At 44.3% G+C, this 22,289-nt stretch overlaps 1 protein-coding gene across 5 annotated transcripts in view; it reads right to left on the bottom strand.

The window, feature by feature from the left end:
- nrg1 (neuregulin 1) overlaps positions 1 to 22,289 on the bottom strand; it is a 159,750-nt gene that overhangs the window by 48,907 nt on the left and 88,554 nt on the right. For all 5 annotated transcript variants that reach the window (XM_055875439.1, XM_055875437.1, XM_055875441.1 and 2 more), the window contains exons 2-3: positions 15,925 to 16,102; positions 14,054 to 14,175 (exon numbers count right to left, since the gene is read on the bottom strand). In XM_055875439.1, the coding sequence (XP_055731414.1) occupies positions 14,054 to 14,175; positions 15,925 to 16,102 (300 nt within the window). The remainder of the gene's footprint in view (positions 1 to 14,053; positions 14,176 to 15,924; positions 16,103 to 22,289) is intronic.

Here is a 22,289-nt window from a genome sequence, read left to right as displayed (position 1 = left end):
ACAACACAGAGATTATGCTGTAGCTAAACTCTCCTCAATGTCTGTCAAGTCATTCAGGGTGGAATATATGGAAGGCTTCGAAAAGTAGAAAATGGCCACCGGATAGTACCAGCCCTGGCTCCTATGTGATATTTAAAAAAAGGAGCACTTGAGTCATTTACAGGGGGTAGAATAAAGGAGAAGCTGGTTGTGCATTAGTGCCCTGGCTCGCTCTCCTCGCCTCCCCCTGTACGCCAGCCTGGTGCCCGCGGTAGAGGCTCATTCGTCTCCTGGTTAAAATACCTCTGTGCCCCATCCAAATTGTGCCTATAATGGAACTATGAGCAGGAAGTCAGTCATTCAATGGAGGAGAGGGAGCTCCAGTATCGTTAGTGCTGCATGCACAGTCTCATTGTTTACTGTGGTCTTTAAGGACGGGGAGAGAAGGAGGCGGAGGAGAGGTTCAGCACTGCTCTTTGGGACAGCTCCTCTGTGACACTCTCAAAGTGGCAGGCTACAGCAGACTAGTGATTATCTATTGAGCTCTGCCTGAGAGAGGAGAGGAAAGGGACGGGTGGCAATGGCACTGTTTTTCTTGGGCTGGCTGATTGGGCTGTGAAGATGACGCTGCAAAATTTCCTTTGTATGTTGTAGAAATGTTATTGAATGATAATTCAATACCTAGATAATTAAACATTTTACTTCTGGCCAGGGGTTCTCTAGGGAAGGAGTGAAAGTAGTTCCATTAGTCATTGAATATGCTTCTTTTAGAAGCTGAACAGTACGTGAAGAGGATAAATACATGTGCTCTACAGAGTAGGTTTGTGCGAGTGTTCCCATGTGGTGTGTGCAGCCCACTGTTGTAAAATTGGAGGCACATAAAGTAAAAGGATTGTGCAACTTCCTCTGTAAGTACATTGTTTGCCTCAGTTGTTGCTCTCAAAGAGATTTTAACTTGAAAGCCACAGTGGGTTTTTTTCCTCTGTTATTTACACGCTTTCTTGACTGATCTATAAGATAATAGCTACATTTTCTGTTTTTCCCCTTTTCGATCATCAAACATCAGAATATAAATTAACTACAGTGGTGATAGAAGAGACATAACACCAAAAGACAACCTTGAGAGCCAACGCGTCAAAATTTAAAAAAGGGCATTCTTTATCAAATAAAATGCAAATAACGAGAAAAACGAGCTGGGAAACACTTTTCATTTTACAGTTAGAGAGGAAACAATACCGGGTGTGGCATGAATAAGTGACTACAGAGAATTTGGGAGTGAGCTGCCGTTTCTTGGAAAGTTAAAAGCAATATTGATACTTGTGCCTCCATGTCATATATAATGATTTATGGACTTCATCTAGTTGTCAGAAAGTTGCATAAGGGCTTGTGTATCTTGCCGTTATCTAATCTGGGGTGCAATTTCTCATTAGCGTCTCATTGTCTGATCAAAGACTGTTACTGTCAGTGGAAAGATAAGGAGATGGTGGTCTCCATGGCCTGCTTTCATGTGGAGGGGGAAAAGCACAGTAACACACACTGGCCTTGTGAAATACATCAAATACCAACCATTCCTTTTAAGAGCAGCCCCAATTCTCTACGGACACTAATTGGCTTTAGTGAATGCGAGACGAGCCAAATGTCCTCCTTCAGACTGGCAGACTGATTGAAATGAACTCGTTTGCTTTCAGTATAATATATCAACTTTGAGCAAACGCCAAGAGGAAATGCACATTTAGCTGAAAACGTTTGCCGTTCTCACACGTTTCTTCTTCTCCCTGCGACGTGATACAAGGAGAGAAGAGACGTGTGCAGGTAAGAAGTGGACAAGGAGAGTTTCAGCAGCAGTATGCCTCTAACAGGATCCTAATTCATTATGCAGTGTAGGGAGGTACAGTAAAGTACTTCTTCTCCAGTTCAGAGCCCTTTTCCCAAATTGAACAGAGTGGGAGGCATTTGGCATGACAGACTGCAGCACGCTGTTCTCCACTAGTATATTACAGTACTGGTCCAGGCAGCACGCTGTTCTCCACTAGTATATTACAGTACTGGTCCAGGCAGCACGCTGTTCTCCACTAGTATATTACAGTACTGGTCCAGGCAGCACGCTGTTCTCCACTAGTATATTACAGTACTGGTCCAGGCAGCACGCTGTTCTCCACTAGTATATTACAGTACTGGTCCAGGCAGCACGCTGTTCTCCACTAGTATATTACAGTACTGGTCCAGGCAGCACGCTGTTCTCCACTAGTATATTACAGTACTGGTCCAGGCAGCACGCTATTCTCCACTAGTATATTACAGTACTGGTCCAGGCAGCACACTGTTCTCCACTAGTATATTACAGTACTGGTCCAGGCAGCACACTGTTCTCCACTAGTATATTACAGTACTGGTCCAGGCAGCACGCTATTCTCCACTAGTATATTACAGTACTGGTCCAGGCAGCACACTGTTCTCCACTAGTACATTACAGTACTGGTCCAGGCAGCATGCTGTTCTCCACTAGTATATTACAGTACTGGTCCAGGCAGCACGCTGTTCTCCACTAGTATATTACAGTACTGGTCCAGGCAGCACGCTGTTCTCCACTAGTATATTACAGTACTGGTCCAGGCAGCACACTGTTCTCCACTAGTACATTACAGTACTGGTCCAGGCAGCATGCTGTTCTCCACTAGTACATTACAGTACTGGTCCAGGCAGCACGCTGTTCTCCACTAGTATATTACAGTACTGGTCCAGGCAGCACGCTATTCTCCACTAGTATATTACAGTACTGGTCCAGGCAGCATGCTGTTCTCCACTAGTATATTACAGTACTGGTCCAGGCAGCACGCTGTTCTCCACTAGTATATTACAGTACTGGTCCAGGCAGCATGCTGTTCTCCACTAGTACATTACAGTCTGGTCCAGGCAGCACGCTGTTCTCCACTAGTATATTACAGTACTGGTCCAGGCAGCACGCTGTTCTCCACTAGTATATTACAGTACTGGTCCAGGCAGCACACTGTTCTCCACTAGTACATTACAGTACTGGTCCAGGCAGCACGCTGTTCTCCACTAGTATATTACAGTACTGGTCCAGGCAGCACGCTGTTCTCCACTAGTATATTACAGTACTGGTCCAGGCAGCACGCTGTTCTCCACTAGTATATTACAGTACTGGTCCAGGCAGCACGCTATTCTCCACTAGTATATTACAGTACTGGTCCAGGCAGCACGCTGTTCTCCACTAGTACATTACAGTACTGGTCCAGGCAGCACGCTATTCTCCACTAGTATATTACAGTACTGGTCCAGGCAGCACGCTGTTCTCCACTAGTACATTACAGTACTGGTCCAGGCAGCACGCTATTCTCCACTAGTATATTACAGTACTGGTCCAGGCAGCACGCTGTTCTCCACTAGTACATTACAGTACTGGTCCAGGCAGCACGCTATTCTCCACTAGTATATTACAGTACTGGTCCAGGCAGCACGCTGTTCTCCACTAGTATATTACAGTACTGGTCCAGGCAGCACGCTGTTCTCCACTAGTACATTACAGTACTGGTCCAGGCAGCACGCTGTTCTCCACTAGTACATTACAGTACTGGTCCAGGCAGCACGCTGTTCTCCACTAGTACATTACAGTACTGGTCCAGGCAGCACACTGTTCTCCACTAGTACATTACAGTACTGGTCCAGGCAGCACGCTGTTCTCCACTAGTATATTACAGTACTGGTCCAGGCAGCACACTGTTCTCCACTAGTACATTACAGTACTGGTCCAGGCAGCACGCTGTTCTCCACTAGTACATTACAGTACTGGTCCAGGCAGCACGCTGTTCTCCACTAGTACATTACAGTACTGGTCCAGGCAGCACGCTGTTCTCCACTAGTATATTACAGTACTGGTCCAGGCAGCACACTGTTCTCCACTAGTACATTACAGTACTGGTCCAGGCAGCACGCTATTCTCCACTAGTATATTACAGTACTGGTCCAGGCAGCACGCTATTCTCCACTAGTATATTACAGTACTGGTCCAGGCAGCACGCTATTCTCCACTAGTATATTACAGTACTGGTCCAGGCAGCACGCTGTTCTCCACTAGTATATTACAGTACTGGTCCAGGCAGCACGCTGTTCTCCACTAGTATATTACAGTACTGGTCCAGGCAGCACGCTGTTCTCCACTAGTATATTACAGTACTGGTCCAGGCAGCATGCTGTTCTCCACTAGTATATTACAGTACTGGTCCAGGCAGCACGCTGTTCTCCACTAGTATATTACAGTACTGGTCCAGGCAGCATGCTGTTCTCCACTAGTACATTACAGTACTGGTCCAGGCAGCACGCTGTTCTCCACTAGTATATTACAGTACTGGTCCAGGCAGCATGCTGTTCTCCACTAGTATATTACAGTACTGGTCCAGGCAGCACGCTGTTCTCCACTAGTATATTACAGTACTGGTCCAGGCAGCATGCTGTGTGATTACGCAGCCTGCTCTTAAACCACGGTTGGGGACAGCAGTGCTGGTACTGTTAATCCCTGTGGTTTTATCATTTTGTCACATATTCTGAAAATTCAGTTGTGTTCAGTCATCTTAGGTCTGTCTAAGGGGGTATTTCAAAAGCCAAAGAGAGGAAGTCCCATAGGCGGCGCACAATTGGCCCAGCATCGTCAGGGTTTGGCCGTCATTGTAAATAAGAATTTGTTCTTAACTGACTTGCCTCGTTAAATAAAGGTTCAATAAGAATAAATGTATTTTTTTTTTAAATGTGTCTACTCATTCAGTGAGAAATGCAGAGAAAGTCAAATCCACCCGCTTTGACTACGCAATTGTGTGTGAATGGGGAAAAAAGTGCCCGTTGTCACATTAAGAGTGAGAAAGAGAAACGAGGAGAGAGGACAGAGGAAAAAGACAGGAAAAAGAGGACAGACGGAAAAGAGAAAGACAAGCCAGAAGACATAATAAACTGCTGGATATAAGTCATCATGGTAACACATTAACAGAGGATGAGATGTGGGGAGAAATGCCCGAGGGGATTGTAAAAGCTTCAAAGCCATCCTACAGGCACAGATGGAGAAAATAGATAAAAACAAGAAAGCTAAACACATTCTAGTCAGCACCTTTGTTCCATCTAGATCTGTGCTATTAAAAGGAGATGTCTCCCTCTTCACCTTCCCTGCTACACAACAGACACACACACCATTCCCCGAGACACACACACACACCATTCCCCGAGACACACACACCATTCCCCAAGACACACACACACACACCATTCCCCGAGACACACACACACACACACACACACACACCATTCCCTGAGAGACACACACACACACGCCATTCCCTGAGAGACACACACACACGCCATTCCCTGAGAGACACACACACACGCCATTCCCTGAGAGACACACACGCCATTCCCTGAGAAAGACACACACACGCCATTCAATTCAAATGTATTTATATAGCCCTTCTTACATCAGCGGATATCTCAAAGTGCTGTACAGAAACCCAGCCTAAAACCCCAAACAGCAAGCAATGCAGGTGTAGAAGCACGGTGGCTAGGAAAAACTCCCGAGAAAGGCCAAAACCTAGGAAGAAACCTAGAGAGGAACCAGGCTATGAGGGGTGGCCAGTCCTCTTCTGGCTGTGCCGGGTGAAGATTATAACAGAACATGGGCCAAGATGTTCAAATGTTCATAAATGACCAGCATGGTCAAATAATAATAATCACAGTAGTTGTCGAGGGTACAGCAAGTCAGCACCTCAGGAGTAAAAGTCAGTTGGCGTTCATAGCCGATCATTATGAGTATCTCTACCGCTCCTGTCTCTAGAGAGTTGAAAATAGCAGGTCTGGGACAGGTAGCACGTCCGGTGAACAGGTCAGGCTTCCATAGCCATTCCCTGAGAGAGACACACACACACAATTCCCAGAGAGAGAGAGAGCCAAGAGTACAAGACCAACAGTGTGCCTATGTAGAGATCCTAGAGCCTCATATCCCTGACCAAGTCAAACTCTACTCATTTAGGCCTATTCAAACCAATTACCAAATGGAAGCCTCTTCTACTCAGAAAAATAATCATAGTACTAGCAGTTTGTTTTTCCTGTTAAAGTGTAATCGAAAGGATTACAAATTAAATTGAAGAGAATAACCTCATATCTCCTGTGAAACGTAACACATCGAAAACAATTTACAATGATCCTAGCAAGGCGGAATTACAGGAAAGGAATCCTGTCATCGAGAAGTTTCCCTGACCACAACCGGACGGTCACTCCAATGGGATGAGCGTTACATCCACCAGACAGTCATAGATGTCTAGACGTTTTTAATTCATGCACTGTATTTGAAACGAGAGCCATGTAGATACTGGGCTTATGAAAACAACATGACATGTGTTTGGTATTTTTGTTAATGGCGTCATGACCAAATACCATTGACATGACATTGTCTGTTTTCTTGGCAGAAAGGCCTTATCCTTGGATGACTGACGTGGGTTTATTTGACATACTATCCCTCCACACAGCCAACATCTGCTTATTGCCCGGCCATGTGCTCCAGACCGGTCTTATAGCATGTAACGCCGCTAACCTGACCACAGATGTTCCTGTTGTTGAAAACAACAATCCCTCACCATATTGACACGTTGTATGAGTAAACTGCTGCTTGGAAGGAGAGGAGTGACAAGGCTTTAGAAACATCCTATCCAGCACAATGAGAATATAGCAGGCCTGGATAACACATTGTGTGACATGACACACACATATTGTTTCACAGAAATGTCAAGTGAAAGGCATGAGCTGGCATACATCCAAAAACAGATAGTAGAGGTGCTGACTAATGAAGAGTAAACTGTAGGCTATAAAATAAGAGTCACACTCTATACACAAGCTCCCCAGTCATTTAAATGGGTTTATCGGCATCACATTGCCTTCTACGAACATAAGAAAATGTCTCCATGAGTATTTCGAGTTGTTTTATTTTCAAATTGGGCATGAATGCACATGGCCGGGCAATAACTATAGGAAAAAGAGGACCAAGGACACCCCCATTCTCATCGACGGGGCTGTAGTGGAGCAGGTTGAGAGCTTCAAGTTCCTTGGTGTCCACATCATCAAAAAACTATCATGGTCCAAACACACCAAGACAGTCATGAAGATGGCACGACAAAACATATTCCCCAATCAGACAAAAGATTTGGCATGGGTCCTCATCCTCAAATGGTTCTACAGCTGCACCATCGAGAGTATCCTGACTGGTTGCATCACTGCCTGGTATGGCAACTGCTCGGCTTCCGACCGCAAGGCACCACAGAGGATAGTGCATATGGCCCAGTACATCACTGGGGCAAAGCTGCCTGCCATCCGGGACCTCTATACAAGGCGGTGTCAGAGGAAGGCCCTAAAAATTGTCGAAGACTCCAGCCACCCTATTCATAGACTGTTCTCTCTGCTACCGCACGGCAAGCAGTACCGGAGTGCCAAGTCTAGGTCCAAGAGGCTTCTAAACAGCTTCTACCCCAAAGCCATAAGACTCCTGAACATCTAATCCAATGGCTACCCATTGGATTTTACACCGCTGCCATTCTCTGTTGTCATCTATGCATAGTCACTTTAATAACTCTACCTACATGTATATATTACCTCAAATACCTCGACTAACCGGTGCCTCCACACATTGACTCTGTCCCGCTACCCCCCTGTATATAGTCTCGCTATTGTTATTTTACTGCTACTCTTTAATTACTTGTTACTTTATTTCTTATCCATATTTTTTATTTTAAATTGCATTGTTGGTTAGGAGCTCGTAAGTAAGCATTTCAGTGTAAGGTCTACACCTGTTGTATTCGGCGCATGTGACTAATTCAATTTGATTTGAATTATGCATCTGCCGATACAGGGGAACACTTCATGGGGATCGGTTGAAGCTGTCAGCAGAATCTGTTTATAGAATATACATCCAGAGAAGAAAAATAGCATCTGATGACAGATTTATACCTGGGCCCTAAATATTAAAATGGCCAAGGCTAATGATGTCTGTAACAGTTTAACTTCGTATGGCTTGGGGGCACTATTTTCATGTCCGGATGAAAAGTGTGCCCAAAGTAAACTGCCTGTTACTCAGGCCCAGAAGCTAAGATATGCATAGTAGTAGTAGATTTGGATGGAAAACACTGAAGTTTCTAGAACTGTTTGAATGATGTCTGTGAGTATAACAGAACTCATATGGCAGGCAAAAACCTAAGAAAAATCCAACCAGGAAGTGGGAAATCTGAGGTTTGTAGTTTTTCAAGTGATTGCCTAGCCAATATAGTGTAAATTTGGTCCGATTGCACTTCCTACGGCTTCCACTAGATGTCAACAGTCTTTAGAACATTGTTTCAGTCTTCTACTGTGAAAGGGGAGCAAATAAGAGCTGTTTGAATCAGGGGTCTGGCTGAAAGCCTCGAGTTTAGTCGTGCGCGTGAGCACGAGCGCTGTTCCTTTTCATTTCTAAAGACAAAGGAATTGTCCGGTTGACACATTATTGAAGATTTATGATAAAAACATCCCAAAGATTGATTCTATACATCGTTTGACATGTTTCCACGAACTGTAATAGAACTTTTTTGACTTTGTCTGGACTTAGTACTCACGCCTTGTGCATTTGGATTACTGGACTAAAACGCGGAAACAAAAAGGAGGTATTTGGACAAATTATGGACGTTATCGAACAAAACAAACATTTATTGTGGAACTGGGATTCCTGGGAGTGCATTCCGATGAAGATCAAAGGTAAGTGAATATGTATAATGTTATTTCTGACTTTTGTTAACTCCACAACATGGCGGGTATCTGTTTGGTGGCTGAGCGCTGTACTCAGATTATCGCATGGTGTGCTTTTGCCGTAAAGCTTTTTTGAAATCTGACACAGCGGTTGCATTAAGGAGAAGTATATCTTTAATTCTATGCATAACACTTGTATCTTTCATCAACGTTTATGATGAGTATTCCTGTAAATTGATGTGGCTCTCTGCAAAATCACCGGATGTTTTGGAGGCAAAACATTACTGAACATAATGCGCCAATGTAAACTGAGATTTTTAGATATAAATATTAACTTTATCGAACAAAACATACATGTATTGTGTAACATGAAGTCCTATGAGTGCCATCTGATGAAGATCATCAAAGGTTAGTGATTCATTTTCTCTCGTATTTTTCTGCTTTTTGTGACTCCTCTCTTTGGCTGGAAAATGGCTGTGTTTTTTTGTGACTAGGTGCTGACCTAATATAAATCGCGGTATGCTTTCGTCGTAAAGCCTTTTTGAAATCGGACACTATGTTGGGATTAACAACAAGTTTATCTTTAAAATGGTGTATAATACTTGTATGTTTGAGGAATTTTAATTATGAGAGTTCTGTTGTTTGAATTTGGCACCCTGCACTTTCGCTGGCTGTTGTCAAATCGATCCCGTTAACGGGATTTCAGCCGTAAGAAGTTAATTCTGCCAGCCGAATCCAAGCCATTCTCCGCCAACTGCAATGTCAGCTCACTCACCACTTTATAACACTGAGCCCATTTTCCCCCTACCCTCGTTCCAACCATCTGTCCAGATTAAAAAGCTGTGTTCATTTAAATCAATATCCATACATTTCGTGGATGTTCAAAACAGCCTTTTTAAGGGCAGTATATTTTTTAAGGGCAATTTTGTTTTGAACCCATTCCAACTTTTGATGAGTCAGATGGCACAGTATGGGACCATCACTCCTACCTGAAGTGTGGAAAAAGTCTGAAAAAGAGAGAATATCTCGACAAAATGTCAAAACCTAATGTTATGAAGATTTTTGGTGAAGAGGACAAATTTTATTAAAATATTCAAACTATCTGAGGAGACCAACATGCTTTTCACATTGTGTGACCTTCCAATGCTACGCCGTCTCTGATCAAGCCTCGTCAATTTCCCGCTACAATTGGCTAATGAGGGTCATTATGTCCCTGGAAACACTGAGAAATGACTTCCTTTAGAAAGGTAAACAAATGAAAAGCCCCTGCTAACGCAGAGGAGGGTGACCGGGGATGGGCTAGTGATGGCCTGAGCTTTCAAGTTGTAAGAAAAGGGCTAGTTAAATGGTGAAACTTGAGGGGAAACTATGCAGACATAAGCACCCAAATCAATAGCGTGTCGAACCAAGGCCTGTATAATCATTATGAACTAATGGGGAGAATATATGCCAATGTTTATTCATTGAAGGGACATGACACAATGGACAAAATGGCAGCTCTGGCTGAGATCCAATCCAGGGATTCTAGTCGACTGGCTTTTTAATCTTGTTTAAGACATCCTCTGACATTTGTTCTTGCTGTTATTGTGTACCCTTGTAATAAAGGAAACAGTCTGGGAATACCACGGGCACACACAGGGTGCATCTGTCTGTGCATGTCAAGGTTATCCACAGTCACGATTGTTACCCTTGGGAATCTGGCCACTGTACACCCTCTCAGTAGGCAATTCCATTACCACACTGCACAGTATGGAGATCATCACTCATGGTGCCAAAAATGCCCTCGCAAAACAGTAGGACTCCTTGAAACCAGAGAGAACTGGCTCCAAAATGGAAGTGTTGAGGTAACAATACAGTCAAGGTGAGTTAATAATAGTCCAGGCAAAACAAATGTAATGAATAAACACACTGTACAAAGAGACATTCCTGATGCAACATGAAGTCTTTCCCTTTACCTTGCTTATTTACATACTGTATACAGTTCCTGCCTGCATCTTGTTCCTACTGTACATTGTAGTAGCCACACAGAGCACACTGTACACTGGTATGATAATGAGTTGCAAACCATGTAACTATGACAATCAAAATGTATCTCATGATAGGTTTAAGGTAAGAGCCTAATATTTAGCTAGGTAGAGAAGCCAGAGACCAAGTCACACAACCTTGTAGAGCTTAGAGGAACATCGAGAGGATTTCAGAGGATTTTTATTACAGTAGAGGTCAATCACACATTTTGCCCAGAGAATAGAATAACACTGCAAATACACGTTAGTAATATCAAACTGCTCGACCGCAAACGTTAGCCCCCAAAACCTAATTAGCATCAAAATGAGCTAGCTGAAAGCAACCATCTAATCACTGTAAATAGATGCCGAATTAGTGGACGGAGTAGCAGGGACATGCTGGTTTAGGAAAGGGCCTTGCTAGTGCCGCAACAAAACATGTACTGCGAGAATTTTTTGTACATCCATTCATTTTTCATAGGAAGTCTGTAAAGGAGTTTCAATCCGCATTCCATTAGATCAGGGTTCCTCAGGCCACCACTACCAACCCCTGCCGAATACCTAGTGGGCAAAAGTGGTTGAAAATGTCATCACAACCACTTATTCCCACTGGGTAGGTGGGTACAAACATCTTCATCAGACTTGAAGGTGATTAGGTTAAAATCCTTCACATTACACTGAAAAACTGAGTAATACCCAGCAAAAACTGAAGTATACTAATTATTTCTCTGTTGTACCCTAGCCTGAGAGACTTTATGTGAGAAAGACTGGACAGACCGTTATTTCAAGTCGCCATTGTGCGACTCTAATAAATAGGAAGCAGCAAATGGAGACATTACATGAATAAAAATCACCCCAGGAATTCATCTGCATACAGAGTTAACCCAATTCACCAGAGTACAGCTAAAGCAGAAACTGTGGCACAGACAAGAACTTGGTTATGTACAACAAGGAGGCCACAGACAGGAAGCATGTCAAAGCTGATAACCCAGTATGTTGTCATATCAGATGTGCTCATGTGTTGCTAACCTTAGCCACCCAATCAGATCTGTCTGTGTGTGTGTCAGTAGGCCCAATGTGATTAGAGAATGAGACAAGATACTGCAGACCAGGGTTATATCATATCATCTGCCAATGCCAGCAACAGAATACAAAAGACACAATGAGTGACTGATTCATTCTCCGAGCCATCCACATTGAACAGGGCTAACTAGCTGTGATTAGCATAGATGGCTTCCAGGGGCTCCCACCGCTTGTCTCTGCTGGGCTAACTCCTCAGTCACGAGGTGGCTGACATGGCTCTTTTCTCTCCATTGGCAGCCGTTCAGAGAAGTACTACTGGCTAATTGAAAGAAGTGATTAAGTGGCCGCTTTAAACTGCCCGCATACTGATCACTCTTGCAATGTCGCAAAATGGTGTGTGAGTGGAGAGGATCAGACTTGGAGGCATCGAGCATTTACCTGTCTGCGATATTAATGGCCCCGGGATTTTTTCCTCTATCAGTCAGAAGTTGATTAACGTCAGTGTTTTTTGGCAAGACTGGCAAACCGGCAGGCGAGAAAAAGGCGGAGCACATAAGGAGTAGTTGCTCTAGCGCAGAACAGACTGTACGCACTTTGGGCAAGTTACACCGTCACCGTTTATACCTGTATTTCCACATCTTGTGACGACTTCAACATTTATAACATGCTGCAATATGTATACCACAACTTGTAAAACGTGTTTTAAAATCAAACTCTTAAAATGTTCAAACTTACCTGTGGTGTTGAAAATTGTGAACAGCTTACAATAAAGGCCCTTTTAGCTTGGATTGGTAAGGGTTGTGTCATGGAAAATGGTCTGTTGTACCACTAAGCTGAAACGGCAGGTTAGAAATGCCAGCTGCCCCCTATTGACTAAAATGCCAGTGAGGAGCATGGACGACCACAAGGTGAAGAGCTCGCTCTCCCTCAGAGAAACCCAGTGTCAGGTCAGAACCCTCTGATGTGTGGCTCTATGATGAGAGGGCCCATAGCCCCCCCCCCCACCTAGAGGGCCCCTAGCCCCCCGACCTAAAGGACCCCTAGCCCCCCCCCCCCCCCCCACCTAAAGGACCCCTAGCCCCCCCCCCCCCACCTAAAGGACCCCTAGCCCCCCACCCCCCACCTAAAGGACCCCTAGCCCCCCCCCCACCTAAAGGACCCCTAGCCCCCCCCACCACGTAAAGGACCCCTAGCCCCCCCCACCACGTAAAGGACCCCTAGCCCCCCCCACCTAAAGGACCCCTAGCCCCCCCCACCTAAAGGACCCCTAGCGCCCCCCACCTAAAGGACCCCTAGCGCCCCCCCCACCTAAAGGACCCCTAGCGCCCCCCCCACCTAAAGGACCCCTAGCGCCCCCCCCACCTAAAGGACCCCTAGCGCCCCCCCACCTAAAGGACCCCTAGCGCCCCCCCACCTAAAGGACCCCTAGCGCCCCCCAACCTAAAGGACCCCTAGCGCCCCCCCACCTAAAGGACCCCTAGCGCCCCCCCCCCACCTAAAGAACCCCTAGCGCCCCCCCCCCCCCCCACCTAAAGAACCCCTAGCCCCCCCACGTAAAGGACCCCTAGCCCCCCCACGTAAAGGACTCCTAGCCCCCCCACGTAAAGGACTCCTAGCCCCCCCACGTAAAGGACCCCTAGCCCCCCCACGTAAAGGACCCCTAGCCCCCCCACGTAAAGGACCCCTAGCCCCCCCACGTAAAGGACCCCTAGCCCCCCCACGTAAAGGACCCCTAGCCCCCCCACCTAAAGGACCCCTAGCTCCCCCCCACCAAAAGGACCCCTAGCTCCCACACCTAGAGGACCCCTAGCCCCCCCACCTAAAGGACCCCTAGCGCCCCCCCCCCACCTAAAGAACCCCTAGCGCCCCCCCCCCCCCCCCCCACCTAAAGAACCCCTAGCCCCCCCACGTAAAGGACCCCTAGCTCCCCACGTAAAGGACTCCTAGCCCCCCCACGTAAAGGACCCCTAGCCCCCCCACGTAAAGGACCCCTAGCCCCCCCACGTAAAGGACCCCTAGCCCCCCCACCTAAAGGACCCCTAGCTCCCCCCCACCAAAAGGACCCCTAGCTCCCACACCTAGAGGACCCCTAGCCCCCCCACCTAGAGGACCCTAACCTCCACATCATCTCCAGTCTGGCCCTGAGGGACATCTCAATGCTACTAATTCAGTCACAAATCCCCCATGAACACAACACGCACATTTTCGCATACTACCTCTGCAATTAGCCGTCATGAAGCAATCATGTCAACTTAAGGTTAAACATTGTTTATGAATGGTCTTACCGCGGAGGAGCGTCACGTTACCAACGGTGCTGGTTTTTCCCAGGTTGTTGATGGCTTCGCATGTGTAGGAGCCAGCGTGTGCATCAGTGGTTTTCTTGAAGTGGAGCTCGGAGACTTTCCCTCTGTAGGAGAGAGACACATTTGGGATGAAACATGTTGTTTCAATGAGCATGACCAGAGTACTCCATCTACTGTATACTTCAGTAAATAGAGGCCTGAGCACGACACTTAAAAACAGATGATTCGAAACCATTCCTGGGTTTAATGTGTTGATACTTGGGAACTATGGAGTTATTCTCCATTTAGTATTAACGCTGGGTCTTGTTAATTCCAAATGAAAAATGACACTATTTAGGATTCAATGGACTTGACCAGGGTCTGTATTCTTAAAAGCCTCTCAGAGTAGAAGTGATGATCTAGGATCAGTTAAGCATTTTAGATCATAATGAATATGATTATGAGGACAGATGGAACCTGATCCTAGATGAGCACTCCTACTCTGATAGGCTTTATGAATATGGGCCCTTTTGTGATGGAATTATATGAGCCTCTCATCTTCTAAACAAGCATATGACACAACAGTGGTAGGCCTGATCACAGACAACGACGAGACAGCCTATAGTGGGGAGGTCAGAGACCTGGCCGTGTGGTGCCAGAACAACAACCTCTCCATCAACATGATCAAGACAGAGGAGATGCTTGTGGACTACAGGAAAAAGAGGACCGAGCACGCCCCCATTCTCATCAACGGGGCTGCAGTGGAGGGAGAGCTTCAAGTTCCTTGGTGTCCACATCATTAACAAACTAACATGGTCCAAGCACACCAAGACAGTCGTGAATATGGCACGACAAAACATATTCCTGCTCAGGAGACTGAAAAGATTTGGCATGGGTCCTCAGATACTCAAAAAGTTATACAGCTGCACCATCGAGAGCATCCTGATTGGTTGCATCATTGCCTGGTATGGCAACTGCTTGGCCTCCACCCGCAAGGCACTACAGATGGTAGTGCATACGGCCCAGTACATCACTGGGGTCAAGCTTCCCGCCATTCAGGACCTCTATACCAGGCGGTGTCAGAGGAAGGCCTTAAAAATTGTCAAAGACTCCAGCCACCCTAGTCATAGACTGTTCTCTCTGCCACCGCACGGCAAGCGGTACCGGAGCACCAAGTCTAGGTCCAAGAGACTTCTAAATAGCTTCTACCCCCAAGCCATAAGACTCCTGAACACCTAATCAAATAGTTAACCAGACTATTTGCATTGCCCCCCCCCCCCTTCATTTATACCGCTGCTAATCTCTGTTATCATCTATGCATCTATCACTTTAATAACTCTACCTACATGTAGATATTACCTCAACTAACCGGTGCCCCCGCACATTGACTCTGTACCGGTACCCCCCTGTATATAGTCTTGCTATTGTCATTTTACTGCTGCTCTTTAATTACTTGTTACTTTTATTTATTATTCTTATCCGTTTTTTTTTAACTGCATTGTCGGTTAGGGGCTCGTAAGTAAGAATTTCACTGTAAGGTGTATTGTATTCGGCGCGTGTGACTAATCCAATTTGATATGGCAGAGAGGTGACGGGGCAGGTGTCGAGCGCCCGTCAGATACCACCAGAGGCTAGACAGAGGAGACTAGAGGTGGCTGTGGGGGTGGGTGTAAATAACACTCACTCCACCTCAGCGAGAACCAAAAGCTACCAAGTCACGAATCATTCCTCGCTGCATCTGTCAGCCAGATTCTGCATGTCACAAATAAACAGCTTCTAATCAGATACATTTACAATTTTGAAGGACAGGGTATAAGTATTATAAACTTATTAAGAACTCAAAACTTATAACGAATTGACGAGGAGGTACTTACTCTTTCTTTCTTTTTAACTTGGTGCCTTTGAGCTTGTTCTTGATGGTGGCTAAATCGACCCCCTCCTTGTACCACTTGAATTTGGGGGATGGGTTCCCCGCTCCGAGCTCGCACTTCAAGAATGTCTTCACCCCCTCCACGACCTCCACACTCTTCATCTCCTTCAGCTTGGGCTCAGCTGCAACACAGAACCAGGTCAACAATCATACAACAGCAGTTAGTACAGCAGGTCGAAACAGGTTCACTTCCTGTCTGAGTGAGGCAGAATGGGTTGCACCGTTCTCCTTAAAAAAAAAAAAAAAAAACATTACAAAAAACAGGTTCACTTCACTAACGACACCGTAGTAGCAGTGGAAAAATGTAAGAAACATTTTCAAAATAGCAAAAATATACACATTGATGGGCAGCCTACCACTGGATTTCACTTGTTATTGTCATTGGAGGGGTGTAGTAACCTCCCTGGGTAGACGGGGGGGCCTTTAAGGACCCATTTAAGCTCAAGAGCACCCCCAGAGGCAAACATTCTGTACAACCACTTTAATCCTCAAACAAAAATGTGATTACTGTACAAATGGTGATTACTGAAAATTAGGTCTAGTCCATGTGCAGTACAAGACACACTTAGTAGGATATTTAGAAATCAATGTTTGGGCCTGTCAAGGAAGGAAGGCATTAGTGGATTGTCACAATCCCAAGGTATTCAACAACAGGAGCAGAAGACCACCACTCCATCATGAGGAAGGGTATTCATCTTGAATAACCTGCCAACCCACTGTTCCGTTTACCGCCATTCACCAACAGAAATTCATTCATTAATGAAGCAGCAGAAAAATCCCAACAATGCTTATTCAAAGAAAACTATGTGAAATGGGACACCAGAACTTGTATCTGAGTAATGGTTCCTCAGTGCAGCTGTCGAAGAAAGTAATTACTAAGGAATTAGGCTAATGCAAGGAAAGATGACTCGCCACCCAATGACTGGCAGTTAGTGCCTCAACTGACTCAAAACTTCTACTCATCTAGGAATTCATAATTCCTTTCTATTATTATTTCATGCAGCATTGTTGAGAATGAACTTGCAAATAAGCATTTCATTGCACCGTGTGCTAGAGCTCTGCTACATGACCCTAGCCTATCATTATACATCGGGGTAGGACCAGGTAGGGCCTGTTGTTTCAGCAATAACTACAGTTGAAGTCGGAAGTTTACATACACTTAAGTTGGAGTCATTAAAACTCATTTTTCAACCACTCCACAAATTTCTTGTTAACAAACTATAGTTTTGGCAAGTCGGTTAGAACATCCTCTTCGTGCATGACACAAGTAATTTTTCCAACAACTGTTTGTTTACAGACAGATTATTTAACTTATAATTCACTGTATCACAATTCCAGTGGGTCAGAAGTTTACATACACTATGTTGACTGTGCCTTTAAACAGCTTGGAATATTCCAGAAAATTATGTCATGGCTTTAGAAGCTTCTGATAGTCTAATTGACATCATTTGAGTCAATTGGAGGTGTACCTGTGGATGTATTTCAAGGCCTACCTTCAAACTCAGTGCCTCTTTGCTTGACATCATGGGAAAATCAAAAGAAATCAGCCAAGACCTCAGAAAAAATATTGTAGACCTCCACAAGTCTGGTTCATCCTTGGGAGCAATTTCCAAACGCCTGAATGTACCACGTTCATCTGTACAAACAATAGTACGCAAGTATAAACACCATGGGATCCAGCAGCCGTCATACCGCTCAGGAAGGAGATGAATGTGCTTTGGTGCAAAAAGTGCAAATCAATTCCAGAACAACAGCAAAGGACCTTGTGAAGATGCAGGTACAAAAGTATCTATATCCACAGTAAAACGAGTCATATATTGACATCACCTGAAAGGCCGCTCAGCAAGGAAGAAGCCACTGCTCCAAAACCGGCATAGAAAAGGCAGACTACGGTTTGCAACTGCACATGGGGACAAAGATTGTACTTTTTGGAGAAATGTCCTCTGGTCTGATGAAACAAAAATAGAACTATTTGGGCATAATGATCACCGTTATGTTTGGAGGAAAAAGGGGGATGTTGCATGCCGAAGAACACCATCCCAACTGTGAAGCACGGGGTTGGCAGCATCATGTTGTGGGGGTGCTTTGCTGCAGGAGGGACTGTTGCACTTCACAAAATATATGGCATCATGAGGTAGGAAAACTATGTGGATATATTGAAGCAACATCTCAAGACATGGCTTAAGGACAACAAAGTCAAGGTATTGGAGTGGCCATCACAAAGCCCTGACCTCAATCCTATAGAAAATCTGTAGGCAGAACTGAAAAAGCGTGTGCGAGCAAGGAGGCCTACAAACCTGACTCAGTTAAATCAGCCCTGTCAGGAGGAATGGGCCAAAATTCACCCAACTTATTGTGGGAAGGCTACCCAAAACATTTGACCCAAGTTAAACAATTTAAAAGGCAATGCTACCAAATAATAAGTGAGTGTATGTAAACTTCTGACCCACTGGGAATGCGATAAAATAAATAAAAGCTGAACTAAATCATTCTCTCTACTATTATTCTGACATTTCACATTCTTAAAATAAAGTGGTGATCTGAGTTTAAAAAACTGAGTTTAAATGTATTTGGCTAAGGTGTATGTAAACTTCCGACTTCAACTGTAGGTCAGGGTTTGGGTATCACTAAATTGAACACTAACATTTTGAAGATGAGCCATTTGTTCGTGCTCTGCTGCGCAGTACAGTTATATCTGACTAAGATCATAACATGGTGTCAGAAGTGAGTCAACCTCGTCAAATATAAAAACAGGACAGATTTTACCGGGTGAAAACAATCCGGTTTTATCAACCAATCTCTTTTAACCATTTTGAACAAGTCAACGTGTAAAATAAAAAAGTTCCTCTTGCATAGTTGAGGATGCTACTTTACTGTTCAAGACACTTAACTTGCAAGAAGTTGACATTTTACAAAAATATGTGCATCAATGAAAATTCATATTAGAGAGCTAAAGGCTCAATCCAAATGCTTGACTGAATCTTATCTCCATGGTTACAAACTCCAGGTGTTCTTTGAAGGAACAGATAATTGACACAGGTACGTTACGAGAGCTCTCTGGAGACGCTGGACCCAGACACGCTGCAATCTCTCTGGGCTGGGTTAAACTTAAACCCCATTCATTTTTGGGCAGGTCTGTCATTATTACACAACTGTTGCTCAACCTCAACAGAGCTCACAGCACCTGAACCGGGCAAAGCTTAAAGGGAATCACACAAGGGTTTCCCACCTAAATCAGTGGGGCACAAAAGGGCATGTGTGTGTTCATTCATGCCCTTCTGTTTGCAAAGGGAAACTCCCTTTGTCAGAGCAGCTATACTTTCACTTGCCTAATGATCATTTTCTGAGAGCAGGAGCCCAACCCAAACCGGAACTTTTCCTTTAAAAGAAAATATTTAATCTGATAAGAAAATACACGGAATTCATTGAGTAATGGAGAAAAAGTAATTCTAGCCTTCGTGCAAAACAAGAAACATGAGCCCTTTCGTGTCAAAGTGTTGACACTAACTTTCTCAACATTCCCAATTGTTGAAATGCTTAGATAAAAGCTCTGTTCTCACAGATTTTTTTTATTTTTATGAAAGTGGACTTTAACATTCTCATGATGTTACGCCTGTGAAAATAGACAGGCATCGAAGGAGATACTGACGAGGAAGAGGCTGACAAAAATACCTGGAATACAGCACATTACTGAAAGAAAATATCACCTCAGACAAAACAATACACGTAGTCGCATATTTGAGTGCTTCTCGTTTCAGCCAAATCCTCTTAGTGGTGCTTCCTGTGACCAATAGAGGCACTGCTATGAGTCATGACTAGACTAGGGAGAGGGGTCAGTAGGCTAACACTTTAGCCTACATTTCTATAACTGTTAGCACACTGTTACACTCATTTCAGGAGAGTCGATTAACAAGCAACAGTCATACAACTAATAAAATTAGCCATAAGACCTCCCGAGTGGCGCAGCGGTCTAAGGCACTGCATCTTAGTGCAAGAGGTGTATCACAATCGGCAGTAATCGGGCGGTGCACAATTGGCCCAGCGTCGTCCGGGTTAGAGGAGGGTTTGGCCGGGGTAGGCCGTCATTGTAAATAAGAATTTGTTCTTAACTGACTTGCCTAGTTAGATAAAAAGGTATAATTTATACCTGGTGCTAACATGCACCCTTTGTCCTGATCTTGTCCACACTGTGCAAACATGTTTAGACAGGTGTAGACGATTTAAAAGAAAGTGACACATTGTGATCTGATTGTGAGGTAGTTAGAACTAGACAATCATTTGTGTAAGGTGTGATATTCCTTGTAAACAGTTCCCATCCAACCAGTGAGGCCAGCAGGCTGGTCTTCTTTCATCGGTATATACTGTCTGTAATTTATTAACTTTGTATTGTCAATTTGTTTTTAGTGTATTTAATGACACTGCAACTAAATTTCCCCATGGGGACAATAAAGTCAGTAAAGTAAAGCCAGGCACACATTTTGTCTGGATATGAATCAAGTGTAAACAGACCTGCATGGTCAAATCATTTCAATTATCATTATACCAGCCTCAAATCATTGATAGTTAGCATCATTGACTTATGGCATCATTAATTGTTACCCCAAAAATAAATAAATAATATTTTGAAAGAATCTGTCAAACAATTTGCATATATGGCGAGGCACCGAAAGCATTCTGATTGGTTGCATCACTGCCTGGTACGGCAATTGCTTGGCCTCCAACCGCAAGGCACTATAGAGAGGGTAGTGCGTACGGCCCAGTACATCACTGGGGCTAAGCTGCCTGCCATCCAGGACCTCTACACCAGGCGGTGTCAGAGGAAGGCCCTAAAAACTGTCAAAGACCCCAGCCACCGCAGTCATAGACTAATCTCTCTACTACCGCATGGCAAGCGGTACCGGAGTGCCAAGTCTAGGACAAAAAGGCTTCTCAACAGTTTTTACCCCCAAGGCGTAAGACTCCTAAACAGGTAGTCAAATGGCTACCTGGACTATTTGCATTGTGTGCCCTCCCCCCAACCAACCACTCTTTTACACTGCTGCTACACTCTGTTCATCATATATGCATAGTTACTTAAACTATACATTATTCTACATACTACCTCAATCAGCCTGATTAACCGGTGTCTGTTTGTAGCCTCCCTACTTTTATAGCCTCGCTACTGTTATTTTACTGTTGTTTTATTTCTTTACTTACCTATTGTTCACCTAATACCTTTTTGCACTATTGGTTAGAGCCTGTAAGTAAACATTTCACTGTAAGGTTTACACCTGTTGTATTCGGGGCACGTGACAAATACACTTTGATTTGACCAGCTAAACTGGTCACAATGCAGACAGTGGACAAATAAGATATTTTACATGTTGGATACAAAAAGGCATGAGAGGCCTGATTTAAACAGAACATTTGTAAGTAAAATGTCCAAATGTTGTTGTTTTTTTAAATGTAAAAACGAAATACACAAGGTGGGAGTTTTTGTGTGTCTGTAAAATGTATTATACGAGAAATGTTATGTGGTCCTCCCACTACGACTCGTTGTCTGGAAAACAAGCAGTTTATTGGGCTACAGATTAAATAAGTTGTGAACTTCACAGGGTGGTGAAAGGGGATACCTAGACAGTTGCACAAATGAAATGTGTCTTCCGCATTTAACCCAACCCCTCTGAATCAGAGAGGTGCGGGGTGCTGCCTTAAAATCGACGTCCACATCATTGGCACCCGGTGAGCAGTTGTTGTTGGGGGTTAACTACCTTGCTCAAGGGCAGAATGACAGATTTTCCTACCTTGGCGGCTCACGGATTCAAAACAGCGACCTTTCGGTTGCTGGCCCAACGCTCTTAACCGCCAGGCGACCTGCATCTCCAAGGTGATCAGCATGATGCCTCTTTCTAATAAATATCGACTTCTTATTCTGGTGACATGATACTTGGCTGCCGTTTTGTCCATAATAATGTCATCATGTAGGCTATACCCACACTATCTGCCAGCTGTTGGCTAGAGCACATGTGTCCAAGACCAGAGTGGGAACACTGGCAACATAACGCACTATTTTGTTGTGAGAAAACCATCAGTAGAGTTGAAAATGCGATGGAAACCCATTTAACTTTCTTATATATATATATATATATATATATATATTGTATTTTTGTATATATTTTTTATATTTCGGTAGATTGGAATTTAATGCAAAATGTATTTTTATGTGCACTGTCATCATGCACAGTTATCAATTTGATGGAAACATCTCTGGTGAGGAATATTGATGTTATGCAGATTTTTGAATATTCGTATGAAAGTCTGTTGCCAATT

This window comes from Salvelinus fontinalis, chromosome 21 (assembly GCF_029448725.1).
Source record: "Salvelinus fontinalis isolate EN_2023a chromosome 21, ASM2944872v1, whole genome shotgun sequence".
In the NCBI taxonomy this organism is placed as follows: Eukaryota; Metazoa; Chordata; class Actinopteri; order Salmoniformes; family Salmonidae; genus Salvelinus; species Salvelinus fontinalis.
This window is presented reverse-complemented; position numbering and strand designations above follow the sequence as displayed.